At 49.3% G+C, this 13,145-nt stretch overlaps 1 protein-coding gene across 6 annotated transcripts in view; it reads right to left on the bottom strand.

The window, feature by feature from the left end:
• The window catches only part of Sptbn2 (spectrin beta, non-erythrocytic 2), a 40,432-nt gene that overhangs the window by 16,624 nt on the left and 10,663 nt on the right, over positions 1 to 13,145 (bottom strand). For all 6 annotated transcript variants that reach the window (XM_034523247.2, XM_034523253.2, XM_076915212.1 and 3 more), the window contains 12 exons: positions 11,585 to 11,736; positions 11,018 to 11,191; positions 10,015 to 10,106; positions 9,797 to 9,877; positions 9,310 to 9,425; positions 6,998 to 7,110; positions 6,682 to 6,869; positions 4,651 to 4,768; positions 3,945 to 4,103; positions 3,334 to 3,636; positions 2,204 to 2,357; positions 1,149 to 2,019 (listed from right to left, as the gene is read on the bottom strand). In XM_034523247.2, the coding sequence (XP_034379138.1) occupies positions 1,149 to 2,019; positions 2,204 to 2,357; positions 3,334 to 3,636; positions 3,945 to 4,103; positions 4,651 to 4,768; positions 6,682 to 6,869; positions 6,998 to 7,110; positions 9,310 to 9,425; positions 9,797 to 9,877; positions 10,015 to 10,106; positions 11,018 to 11,191; positions 11,585 to 11,736 (2,521 nt within the window). The remainder of the gene's footprint in view (positions 1 to 1,148; positions 2,020 to 2,203; positions 2,358 to 3,333; positions 3,637 to 3,944; positions 4,104 to 4,650; positions 4,769 to 6,681; positions 6,870 to 6,997; positions 7,111 to 9,309; positions 9,426 to 9,796; positions 9,878 to 10,014; positions 10,107 to 11,017; positions 11,192 to 11,584; positions 11,737 to 13,145) is intronic.

The following is a 13,145-nucleotide window of genomic DNA, read 5'->3' as shown; positions in this document are numbered from 1 at the left end:
GTGTGTGTGTCTGCGCGCACGCACGTGTGCATGTGTCTGCGCGCACGCACGTGTGCATGCATTTGCAACAGCAAAAACAGGATGAGATGGTATCAGATCTCCTAGAACTGATTTCAAGACCTAGCGTGGGTGTTAGGAGTCAAACTCAGGAGCTCTTAACTGCTCAAGGTGGTCCCTAATAATACATTTTAGTTGTGTGTGGATTTAAAATAGCTACGTATTTGGAAGCTGGATATGGAGTATGCCTGTGTTGCCGGCATCCAAAAGGCCATGGCAGCCTCTATAAGTCGTAGCCCTTTCTGAGCTGTGTAGCAAATCCAAGGCAACCATGGATATATAGTGAGACCCTGACTTAAAAAGAGCACGCTAGAACACGATAGGCTGGGCTACGACTTAAATCTACACACAACTAAAATGTATTATTAGTCTATATAAGGATGCTTCCCCATCTTTCTCAAAGGGACCACCTTGAGGAATTATATTAGAGACTTGCTTTTTTAAAAGGGGGAATCAATCAAAAAGAGCAACATATTAATAATAATGGCGTCTGGGGGACGGACATATGGATTTGTTGTGACACGTTCTCTACTTTTGAGTATGCTTCACATTTTCATTCAGAGTTTAAATAGTTGGGCATGGTGGCACACGTCTGTAATCACAGTATCCAGGAAGCTAAGACAGGACGATTGTTACACGTTCACCAAGCTTAGGCTGTAGAGCAAGGCCTTGTCTCAATACTCTAAAAACAAGAGCAAGAGAGGCGAGCCACTGGTTACGAGCACTGGTTGCTCTTGAGAGGACATCGGCTTGGTTCTCAGCACCCACGGTGTGGTTCATGTAACCATCTGTCATTCCACATTCAGAGGCTCTAACGCCCTCTTCTGACTTCTGCAGGCACCAGGCACAGGTAGTATACAAGCATACATACGGGCAAAACACTCACACACATAAAATGCATCTTAAAAAATATGTATGTACTAAAACTAAAAGAGAAACAACAGGACCTTATAAAGAGATAATACTTATGACTCAAAGCAGTTAAGGCTCAGAGAAATGTAGCAGGCAGTTGATAGTAGTACTCGCATCCCTCCTTGTACCAAGTCCCCAGCTCACAGATGATGCACCTCAGAGAAAACAATGGATCTTACCTCTGTTGGACCACCTCCAGGTCCTCCAGGCGCTCAGGTAGGGCCAGCCCGTTAAGCCATTGCTCCTTCTCCTCTACCCAGAGGCCACAGGCCCCAGCCTCACTGAGCATGGTATAGAGTGCCAGGGCTGCCTCCAGGGCTCGTGCACGCTCACCAGCTCGGGCCTGCAGCTCCTCATAGTGCTGCTCCAGGGTGGGCACCCTGCCCTGTACCTCAGGTGTGTGGCTCAGTGCAGGTGGCAGGGCTGCAGCCTGCTCCCTCAAGGCATCCAGTGTAGGCCAGTGGGCTCGGATCTCCTCCTCAAGGGCCCTGTGCTGCCTGGCCAGGGCCTGTGTGGAGAACTCATCGTGCCCCACCTCAGGGCTAGATACCAGGCGTAGTGCATCCACCAGCCAGGCCTCCATGTCATTTGCATCTGCCTGGAACTGGTAGAGGCTGGCAGCCTGTGTTAGCCGCTGTTCTCGCTCCTCAGCCAGGGCTTCTAGTCGCTCCCACTGGGCCTGGAGCTCTGCTGCACGGGTCGAGGCTTGGTTGGCTCCAGGGTGGCCCTCAGCAACTAACTGCTGACCTTGTTCAAGGGTGAGCTTCAGGGGCCCCAGACGGCCACTCATCTCACCCCGTAGGGCTGTGTGCTTGTTGAGCAGGCGGAGGGCACCAGTCAGGTCCCGGCCTGTGTCAGCTGAGGCCAGGAGGTGCTGCTGCTCCCGAACCCAGGCCTCGGCCTCACCCACTTCCCAGAGGAACCTCCAGAGACGACGTGACTCTTCCAGTCGGGCCCTTCGAGTTGCTGCCAAGTCACACAGGGCCTCATAGGTCTGCTCCAGAGTGGCTACCCTCTCTGATACCAGCTGTGGGTCACACGGTCTATACTCTGAAAAGAAAGAAAAGCCAGAGGTCTAGGGTTTTAGCTGTTACCCAGCCACCTTTACCACCCCAGGTTTCCACAGTATGTCTCCCTTCGGGGTCTAGGTATTACCATTATTTTCCCAAATGACAAGCCTATCTTCCGGTTTCCTAGGTCTTCCAGATCCAGCCTCCCTCCCCTCAGTTTTCACCTTTCCCTGGGTCACAGAAGCGCAGGGCAGAGGCGCTGACTGCTCGCACCCTCTCAGCCTGAACTGCAATGTCCGCCTCCACCAGTTCATGTAGCTGCAGTAGGTCCTCCACTCCAGCCAGGTGTTTGCCCAGGTCCTGAGACTGCAGCCGGCCCTGCCAGACACACACGGCATGCGCATGCCCATGCCCATCTGAGAACTGCCTAGCGCCCTACGAGCATGCCAACCTCACTGCACTGTCCTTCCCTCTCTGGATAGTTCCATTTACACGCTGAGCAGTCTTGTGATCACATGTGCACACACACTCGCGCACAGCTCCCCCCCACCCCGTTCTGTTCTCACACTCAGTTCTTTATCCTCAGTTGCCCTCCCATGAAAGTTTTCTTATTAAAGCCTGCTCTGGAATCTTTATTGTGACTCAGCTTGGCTCCAGAATCATAGATACCCACTACCGTCACTATTCTATTCCAGCACCCTTCAGTGTTTTCTCCAGACCCACCCTCGAGCCCACCTCTCTCCTAGAAGATGGCAGTCTGTTTCTCTACTCCCACTCCTGCTGCCCACAGACCTTCTGCACACAGTAGCCCAAGGGACCTTTTTAAAACAGGAGGTGGAATAACACCTCTTCCTTTCTTTGAAACCCTTTAAACCCTTTAAATGTTCTGTTTGAGTAAAATCTAAATTCCTTAACCAAGCCTGTGGGATTCTAATGGAGTCAGCCATTTCTTGCCTTTATAGCTACCGGTCTACCTTTGCAATCCCCACAGGCCGCACTTGCGCAACCCAGGGCTTTAACCTCATTATTCTTTCTGACCAGAACCTGCTCTCATCAGAGCTCTCTGGGCTGGCTCTTTGCCTCAGTTCAAAAGGCATTCTCTCAGAAAGGCTTTGCCCAATCACCTGCTCCAGTGCCTGCAGGCCTTAGAAGCACCTGCTATGGTGTCTATGATTGTTTGTATCAGACTCTCCCTCTTAGGCTGGGAGTCCCATACAGACAGCCTGTCACCTGTGCTCATCAGAACTAGGAGGAACTGGCTCTGCATTAGTACACGCTATGAAGAGATGGTCTGAGTAGCCAGCCACACGCCAGGACTCCTGCCCAGCTGAGTCACGCCACAAGCCATTACTACCTTCATCTCTGCCATCCAGTCCATGAGGTAGAGCAGGTCCTGAAAGACTTTCTGCAGCTCCAGGTTGAGAAGAAGTCGCTCCCGGCGGGCAGCCACCATCTCCCGTAAGAAGTCCCAGAGCCGGGCTACGTTGTTTTGCCGGGCCGCAATGCGCTTAATGTCATGGTAGTGCTCCGCGGCCAGCTCCGCAGCTACAGCGTCCACCGCCTGCACTCGGCCACTGTAGGCCACGATGTCTGTCTCAATGGCTTCGTGCTTCCGCACTGCGGCCTCCACTGCTGCCAGCTCCAGCCCGAAGTTGTCCTTCGGTGGGAGGTGGGGAAGGGAGGGTTGAGAACCAAGGAACAGGACCTCAGCTTGCTGCCTATTCCCCAGAGCGCACTGTCTGCCAGATGCCAACCTTAGGTAGTGGCTCTCTGTTCCTTCTGTATCTCCTCATCCTACCTCACTGTCTTTTCTCCCGGGGAAGCCTTGGGCCCCCAGATCCTGCGTTTCCTGCATGATAGATACTGTGTCTTGTCCTCTTGCCACTCAGCAGGAACCCTTCCCTGGTACTGTCTCTCTCCCACTTCTCCCCAACAGCCTAGATGTGTCTGAGACATGAGTCCTACCTGGGACACGAGGCGCTGGTTCTCACTGAGCCAGGTCTCCCGCATGGCAGCCTTGCGGTCGAAGCGAGCAGCCAGTTGCTCTAGCTTCTCCTGGCGGATCAGCTCTGTGCGCAGTGCCAGCTCTCGCTCATGTTCGGCTTTCTCTAGCCGCTCCCAGGCCTGTGAGGTAGAAATTGGATCAGTACAATGGGACCAGGGTAGAGGTCAGAAGGCTGTGCCATTAGAAGCATCGCTCTGCTAGCCCCAGGTCAGTGCCACAGAAGCTGGGTCTAGCGGATCTATGGAATGGTCTCAGCCGGGCATCTGTGCCTGAAAAGGGAGAGGTTCCAGGCACATTATGAAGCCACATAGTAACTGTTTGCTTCTGGACAAGATATGAGGTCATCTATAGAAAATGTCTGATTTGTCTACTGAGGTCAGACTGTGTTTTCCTGCATTAGAATTATACTTCTGTTTGTGAATAACAGAAGTAAAGACATGGACCTTCTGGTCTGATTTATTTCTTGGCTCTGTATGAGAATGAGAGGGAGAATGAGGGGGAAAGAAACCACAATCATGAGAGGATACCACAGTCATGTCTGGGTGTGTGGGCAGTGGGTAACAGGGCTTGGTGGAGGTAAAGAAGGCCCTGGGTCACAAGAGGCATGAAAAGTATGTAAGCCGTGGATGGCCATCGATGCATGTTAAATTAAGGGAGGCCACGGACCTTATTGATGTCCGAGATGAGCCGGCCTTCACGTGGCGTGTAGACCTTCTGGTTGTTGGCCCGCAGCTTGCTCTGGATGGTGAAGAGCAATACCTCCAAGTTCCCCTTCTCTGTGAACCTGAAGCAGAAGCCAAAGTCTAGATCAGAGGCAAAGACCACGAGGGACCCAAAACCTCAACTCTGTGACACAGAACATCCATGCTGCTTTTCTTCTCATGAAAGCAACACATGCTTTTTGTGTGAAAACCAAAAAACACTAGCAAGTAAGCCAAAAGGACACACTTTGGCTTTCTTTTTTGCTTTTTCTTGGAATTCACTATGTAGACCAGGTTAGCCCTGATCTCATAGATCTGCCTCCCTCTGAGGACTGGGATTAAAGTTATGTGCCACCCTCAGTTTGCTTTTCTTTCTTTTTTTTTTTTTGTGTGTGTGTGGGGGGGGCAAAAGTCTTGCTATGTAGCCCAGGCTAGCCTTGAATTAGTAATCCTCCTGCCTCAGCCTTTAGAGACCTGGGCTAACAGGTTAGCATCACTGTGCTTGGCTTAAGAACATTACTTATTTATCTTCCTGTCTGTCTGTCTGTCTGTCTGTCTGTCTCTATCTATCTATCTATCTATCTATCTATCTATCTATCTATCTATCTATGTATCTTTCTATTTATTTATTTACTTACTATAACCCAGGGCCACATGCACGCTAAGCAAATGCTCCACCTCTTTAAGAAAACTTTCTGTTTCATCAAAGGTCTCACTAAGTTACCCAGGTTGGCTTTGAACTTTAACTTGTGATCATCCTGACTCAGCTGCCTGCATCGCCTGGATTATAAGCCTGCAACTCCAGCCTCAGCAGGGACATCATTTTAAAGTAACAAAAAGCTCTATGGAAATGGTGACTGTTGCTACCATGAAGGCACTAGTTTCTGCCTCCTACAACAGGGAGCTACTGTAACCAGAGCTCAGTGACCAACTGCACAGCTGTGACCAGAGCCTTGGCTCTGCCCCTTCTCAGCAGTTCGCATGTGGTAACTTGCCATCACCATCTACATTCTCTCCTCTGTTTTCCAGATGAGAAAACACAAACATGCAATACAAGTTCTTCAACACTCACAACTGCAGGGTGGCAGAGTCAGGATTTGAACTCAGGCACTTTAAACTTGGATGCTTATAACATTGTTTGTTGTGACTTATGAAGAACTCTTGTAGCCTACTTCTTCAACTACGGCAATTTTTTCCTGTCATTTGGGGGGCTTACTATTTTTAGTTGGTTGCTTCATGAACATGGCTTATTATTACTGTATTACAAAGGTCAGGTTAGAGAGGGTCCTTGAGATTCCATCTTTGCTGAATGCCCAGAAGAGTATTTTCCAGGCGAAGGACACACACACACACACCCTTGTCTGAGCTATGTAGCATTGCTAACAGCCATCTTACACATGAAGAAAGAAATAATTATCTTTGTGATGTTCATGCTATCAGCCACACCATACTGCTAGCTGCTGACTTGCCTTTCAGGTCTGGTCCTGTCTATTCCTACACTGAGACTACAGTGTTGTATGGCCCCAACCAGTGTGTGTGTGTGTGTGTGTGTGTGTGTGTGTGTGTGTGTGTATACACTATTTTTTCCAGGCAGGAACTTACTCTGATGCCCAGGTAGGAACTATGGCTAGCCTAGGAACTCACAGCAAAATCTTCCTGTCGACTCCCAAGTGCTGGGATTTGCAGGTATGAGCCACAACAGCTGGCTTACAACCAGTACTTTTTATCTGATGGATTTCACTGACTTGACATGCCACGGCAATCATTCTTCCATGGCATGCTTTTTAAAAATGGCTAGTCATTAGAAAATGTGTTTTGGAACAACTGTGCTGTTTGGATGTTTCCAGCACTTTGCGAGGAGGGAAACAAGCCTCGGCTGCATTTCTGTACTGCCAAGTGTCCCTCCCAAAAGGCCATCCTCATTTAGGCTTTCTCTAAAGTGAGCACAGCTCTGGGCAGGCATGCTCTGGCAGGGTGGGGCACAGGGGACACCTACTTGGGTGGCTTCTCCACAGTACGATAGGAGTTGAAAGACTGCAGCTGGTTCTGGACTCCACTCAGGGAGTTAGCCAGCTGTCGGTCATTGAGAGTCACAATTGTTTGCTCAATCCACTGCAGCAGTTCAGAGGCCAGGGACTCATATTTCTCTACCAGGTGTTCTGCCTCCATGGCATGGTCCAGGACCTGTGGGACAGGAGAACGGCAGGTGGGCATCTCACCCAGTGACATGGCTCTACCCAGTCCCGTTTTAGGAATAAGACCTCCACCAGACCTCCTCTGGCCCTATGCCCACTGTCTCACAGTGAGGGTACCTTGCCAATTCTTTTGCCTTCCACAGCCAGGGCCTTCATCTTAGAGAAGTAATGATAGTAAGTGGCCACGTAGGTGATGATGGACTTCTCATCGGGCTGGTCTACATTCACATCTGAGAAAAAGGACCACCTGGTGAGGCAGACATCACAAAGCTGCCTCCCTCCCAGAAGTAGCCCAAAACCTGACTCACTCACCTCACACCAGCCCCCCACCCCACCCCCAGTCCTCCAAGGCTAACACATCTTTTCAGATACCTTTGGAACAGTGGTTCTCAACCTTCCTAATACTCCTTAATATAGTTCTCAAACTGGGCAGTGGTAGCATACACCTTTAATCTCAGCACTCAGGAGGCAGAGGCAGGCAGATTTCTGAGTTCAAGGCCTGCGTAATCTACAGAATGAATTCCAGGACAGCCAGAGATACACAGAGAAACCTTGTTTCCAAAAGCGAAAACAAAACAAACAAAATATAGTTCCTCAGGTTATGGTGATCCCCAACCATAAAATTATTTTCGTTGCTGTTATGAATCATAATGTACATATCTGATATTCAGGATATCTGATATGTGACCCCTGTGAACCGGTCGGACCCACAGTTGAGAACTGTGCTTTAGAGCCAAGTAACAACTCAGTCGTTCCAAATTTCTCTTGGATATGGGAAGGGCCTGCTAAGCAGAGGAGAAAAAAACAAAAGCCCAGGTGACATTTTACTCAGAATACTTGATATACACTAAAGCTGGCTGTTTATGGAAAGAAAAGTAAGCAAAGAAATACCATTCCCAGGTGGGGGATCATGGACCCCTAGGCTAGAAAAATGTCTAAAAAGTCAGTGGGTTGCAGGACAGTGGACAGAAACTAAGCTAAGCCTCCTGAACCTGGGTGCAGCACAGCGGGGACAGACACCAGCACTTGGCACCATCTTGGGGCATAGTCACTGCTGTTGCTTTTGATCTGGCTCCCAAAGCTCAGCCATGGGTACAGCCGAGGGGGTAAGCATCCTCCAGACCTGGCACTCCCTCCATTCAACCACAGCTGGCGTGGACTTGGGATCCCTGAGCTGTCAGACTTGGGCCACAGATTCCTCTCAAAGGCCAGACTATGGAACGGGAAGCCCCTCATAGCCTTCAGAAAACACCCAAGGAAGCTGGAGCTCCTGAAGTCCTCTCGGCCAGGTCACAGGACCCTTCACTTGCTCCCTAGTTCTGCAGAACAGCCGTGCTTTGCAAATGTCCTCCAAGGAGCTCTGTCTTAGCTCCACTCTGTGTCTAAGTAGCCAAGACACTCTGAGTGACAGCTGGGTGACATACTGGTCATCCTGAACTAAGGGCACAGGAGACAGAGAGAAAGACAGGCCAGACAAGCTCAGAAGAAACGCTTCCAACAGGGGCTTGTGGGCTGGCTCTCTGCCCTTTTCTGGTTGCACCCAGATTGCTCTGCCCTGCAGAGGCAGCAGGGGAAACAGGCTCTAGAGCTGGGCTGAACCTGAATCTCAGCTATAATAGGTCTATGACCTTCAGCAGGCACCTGACCTATAAAAGGGCCATCTCTTCCGTAAACTGAGGACAATAATGGCAAAGGGGTGTTGTTGGGACAAGTATGGTATGTCAAGCAGAGTGCAGCACCAGGTACAACAGTAAGAGTCCTTTAACCTTAGCGCCACCGGAGCAGCCAGCAGGGGCATCTGACCACAGCCTAGTTCTTAGAACCAAAGGTCGTATAACATAAGTAAAACCCTAGAATTTTAGAGTAAATCATGAGAGAGCATGTGAACCCAAGGCCTCTCATTTTACTTTTTGAATTTTTATTTAATTTATTTTTGTGGGGCTAGAGCATGCATGATGACACTTTACCTCTGAGTTTCAGTCCCAGCCCTAGACACCAGGCTGAGTGACTGGCTCTAAGTCAGACAGGTGCTCTGGGCTGAGACAGAACCTACAGTCAGAGATCTTTCTGAGGCAAAGCTCCCTTTGTTTTGAAGTACAGTCTTATGTAGCCCAGGCTGGCCTCAAACTTAACTCTATAGCAAGGCTGGGCTTAAATTCCTAATCCTCCTACCTTGGCCTGCTGAGTGCTGGGATTACAGGCATAAGGCACCAACACAGGCACTTTCTTTTTTCAAGACACAACTTTCTTACCATAGAAGTTATCCTTTAAAAGTATACAGTGCAAGCAGCTTGGAGTATATTCAAGGCTATGGAAGCCATTGCTACTAATTCCTGAGCATTTGCATCCCTCCACTGCTGCCGGCCCTCCCCTGGCAACCACCAATTTGCCTGTCTTCCCTACACCTGTCTTGCAGAGCTCTGGCCCACCTTCAGGATCCAGGAGCTTGGTCAAGCCGAGTTCCTTTTCAGCAAGATTGAAAGCATTCTGGAGATTGTAGTGTGCGTTACACTTCTTCAAGGACTCAAAATCTAACAGGTCTGGCCTGGGGGAGGGGGGTGGAGGGGTGGGGGTGAGGGAGGGAACACAGAAAACATCAAAAGCATGTCAAAGCCTAAAGAAAAAAAGAGTGAATGTATTCCTGGTTGGAAGCACCCACCCCCAATGCAGCATATATTCCTGGCTCCTCCCACACCCTTTTCTCCTTCATGCTTTTGAGACAGGGTCCCTCTTGTATAGCTTTGACTGGCCTTCAATTTACTCCTCTACTTCTGTGTCCCAAGGTCTGGGATTTTCCTTCAGTTTTTGTTTTTTTTTTTTTTTCCCTTTATGGCTATAGTATAGTTCAGCCACTCTCCTGACCTAGCTGTGTCCCTGGGTCACTAACCCAAGTGTTCACTAACCCCGCCTTCTTACCGGTGTTTGTGCACAATGGCATTAAAGGCCAGTCCATCTCTCCAACTGGTGGTAAAGTTGTGCACATTGACATTGGGATATCTATAAAGAAAGGCCAGGAAAAAACACTGAATGCTCTGTGATACAAGAACAGGGGTGAGGCTGAGACCCTCAGAGCCCATCCTTCCTATCCTGTCTGGGTGTGGGCATCCCCTACCCCATGCTCCTGGTCCTCTCACCCTGCAGTCTTCATCTGACACCACAACAGCAGGGCATCCTTGGCTGACTTCTTCTCCTTGTTGTCTTCTGTCTCCACACTGATGTCTTGGATCTAAGAAAATAGTGAGCAGGGCCTTCATTCCCTAGTGGTGCCTTGGTGTTATTCTCAGAGAGAATCATGGAAAATTGTGATCTTTAGGAAGGCTGTGTGATGGGACAGCCCTCATATCCTGGGCTAGTGATGTGCTTTATTAGGTCCAGAAGATTGGAAGTATCAATGTAGTGGAAGTGCCTACAAGTGAAGGGTTCTGTGGAGAATACTGGCATGCGGATGAATGCTCTCTGAGAGCTGGCTCAAAGGTGGAGCTGAAAGAGCTCTGCTTAGAGGTCAACTGGAAAAGGAGAGGTTCCATTCGAGGAGCTGACAGAGCACTGAGCAAGCATGGAAAGTGAAAAGATCCTGGGCCAGATGCACATTGCTTCAAAGGCAAACTGATATAGAAAGTTCTAGATGCTTGACTTTTTTCCTTTTGTTTTTGAAACAGGGTTTCTCTGTATAGCTCTGACTGTCCTGGAACTCCATCTACAGACCAGGCTGACCTCAGACTCACAAAGATCTACCTGCCTCTGCCTCCCAAGTGCTGGGATTAAAGGCATGCATCACCACCTCCCAGTTTAGATGTACAATTTTTAAAGTTTATTATTATTTTACTTTTATGTGTTTGAGTATTTTGCCTGAGTGTTTGTTTGTGCACTGTGCATGTGCCTGGTGTTCACGGAGGCCATAAAATGGCATCAGACCCCCTAGAACTGGATTTATAAGTGGTTGTGAGCTGCCAGATGGGTATGGGACTTGAACCCAGGTCCTCTGGAGGAGTAGTCATTACAGTGCTCTTAGCTGCTGAGTCATCTCTCCAGCACCTCAGTTTCTGTATTTACCTTGTTATGGACCATCAGTAACAGTGTGGGGGTATAACACTGGTTCATGAACAGTTTACACATCAGATACCACTTGGAGGATACCTGAAATCGGAGGATGATGGTCCACACTAGCCCAAGGGTCAGACGGTGGTTTCCATCCACGATGTCGTGGGAGCCCATGTTTTCCAAGTGCACCTTCTGCTCCTTCAGGAACTGCAGCGCTTTATCTACATTCTCCAGGCAGTGAATCCGCATTCGGCCCTTGGTGGGTTTTGGCTGTCAGGGGACAGAGGGTTCAGTGGCATGAGACCATGACGTTTTTCAGCAACTGCTCCATACCTCCCATTATCTCCTTCAGGGAACACAGGGCCGGCCCAGAGGTCAGGGAGCCCAAGCAAGGTTACAGATGAGGCTTGGGGAGATTAAGATTCCCAAGGGAATTAATTGCACTCAAAGTGGGTGGGAGAGGAAATGTTTTCAATAAGGTCACTGTTCCCACTTCTGCATAGCATGGCTCCCATGTAATCCATGGAGCAAAACCCCTTGGAATGAGACCATCCTCTGGGCAGAGGAGCCATAGTGTTCTGCTCTGCTTTCTATGGCCCCTCCTATGGTTGTTCTCCTAGCCAGTCTCTGAGGCTCCCTCTTCCATCCATCACCCCAGCTCACCAGGGTCTCTCCCGAGAGCACCTCCAGGAGCCTCAGGAGGTTGCGCCCGTCCCGCAGGTCGCTGTACAGGTCTCCCACCCGGCATGTCACCCGGGCCAGGTGGGAGTTCACCCACTTGGTGAAGGTTTTCTTCTGCACGGCTTCTCGCTCATCTGCAGTGGCAACAAGGAGTCATTTCTGTCCTTCGAGAACAGTGTGGCCAATGGGCACACCAATGGGCAGGGTGTAGGATGGGGTACTTGGGATGCCTGAGAGAATAGAAGTAACAGCTGGGGGGGGGGGGGCAGGGTTGGGGATGAGCCAGATAAAAAACAGTAATCTATCCAATTAAGAAATGAAAAGGCTGGAATGAGCTCCTGAGCAAAGGAGAAGTAAAGCAAGACAAACGAAAGACAGGATGGGGCCGGGCAATGGTGGGTCAGGTTTTTAATCCCAGAACTCCATAGGCTAAGGCAGGTGGATCTCTGAGTTCAAAGCCAGTCTGGTATACAGGGTGAGTTTAAGGACAGATAGTACTAAACAGAGAAACCCTGTCTTGAAAAACCAAAAAAGAAGGAGGAGGGAAAGGAGGAGGAAGATGAGGAGGAGAAGAAAGAGTAGGAGGCGGAGAAGAAGCAAGAAGTCGGAAGGAAGAAAAAAGACAGAAAGACAGAAAGAAAGAAAGAAAGAAAGAAAGAAAGAGAGAGAAAGAAAGAAAGAGAGAAAGAAACAAACAAACAGTCAGCTAGCCCAGGGAGGGGGGTTTCTAGGATTAGGCTTCAGCTGTAACAGTATTGAAGTACTGGGCAGCTTACTCTGCCTCAGTTTCTCCAGTTGTAGGATGAGCATATTCTTATCTTATTGAGTCACTGTGACAATTAAATGAGGTACATCTAGCGGGTGCCCAGTGCAACATGGCTCCCGACTGGAGGAGCTTCCATAAGGGCACATTCTCCTTCTCTTTTAGGTGTGGACAGGGAGAAGGTATAGCCTGTAAATATGGCAGTAGATCTCATAGTTAGCCTCAGTGAAGAGGCTGTGTAGGTCTTTAAGGCCCTGGGTCATGTACAGAAAAGGTACGCTACCCCTACCCTAAGGCAGAGTTGCACAGTTAGCTGTAGAGGACCTAAGTCTAGAACACAAATAGCCAAGATTAAGAAATATTTTATAAGAATTTAGACTCTGAATTCCAAACCAGCTAGGGTGGATCTCACCAAACAGTGAGATTCCCATCTCAAACAAAAACAAAAGAACAAAAAGAAATAAGAACTTTCAAGTTCACGGAAGCAAGACCAGGTAGAGTTGAGTGCCGACTTTCAAGAGAGGTGGGCAAGGCAGGGTAGCCTCATCCCCAGGGGAGCTCCTGACAAGGGATGCTGTCAGGTTACACAGGAAACTGATGATTACAGACTTTGTAAATGTGAAGGTGAGACATAAGTTCTGTACTGTAAACTACTCTGGAGGCCAGGATTCCTGCCAGCTGCACTTTGAGAGCCCCAAGTAAGAACCCAGCCCAAGTGAGAAGTGTCAGTTCCATTTGTCTCCACCTCAGGCCCAGCACCTCAGAAATTTAGACTCATCC

Source organism: Arvicanthis niloticus, chromosome 1, assembly GCF_011762505.2.
Source record: "Arvicanthis niloticus isolate mArvNil1 chromosome 1, mArvNil1.pat.X, whole genome shotgun sequence".
In the NCBI taxonomy this organism is placed as follows: Eukaryota; Metazoa; Chordata; class Mammalia; order Rodentia; family Muridae; genus Arvicanthis; species Arvicanthis niloticus.
The sequence above is the reverse complement of the archived record's forward strand: the minus strand, read 5'-3'. Positions and strand labels throughout refer to the sequence as shown.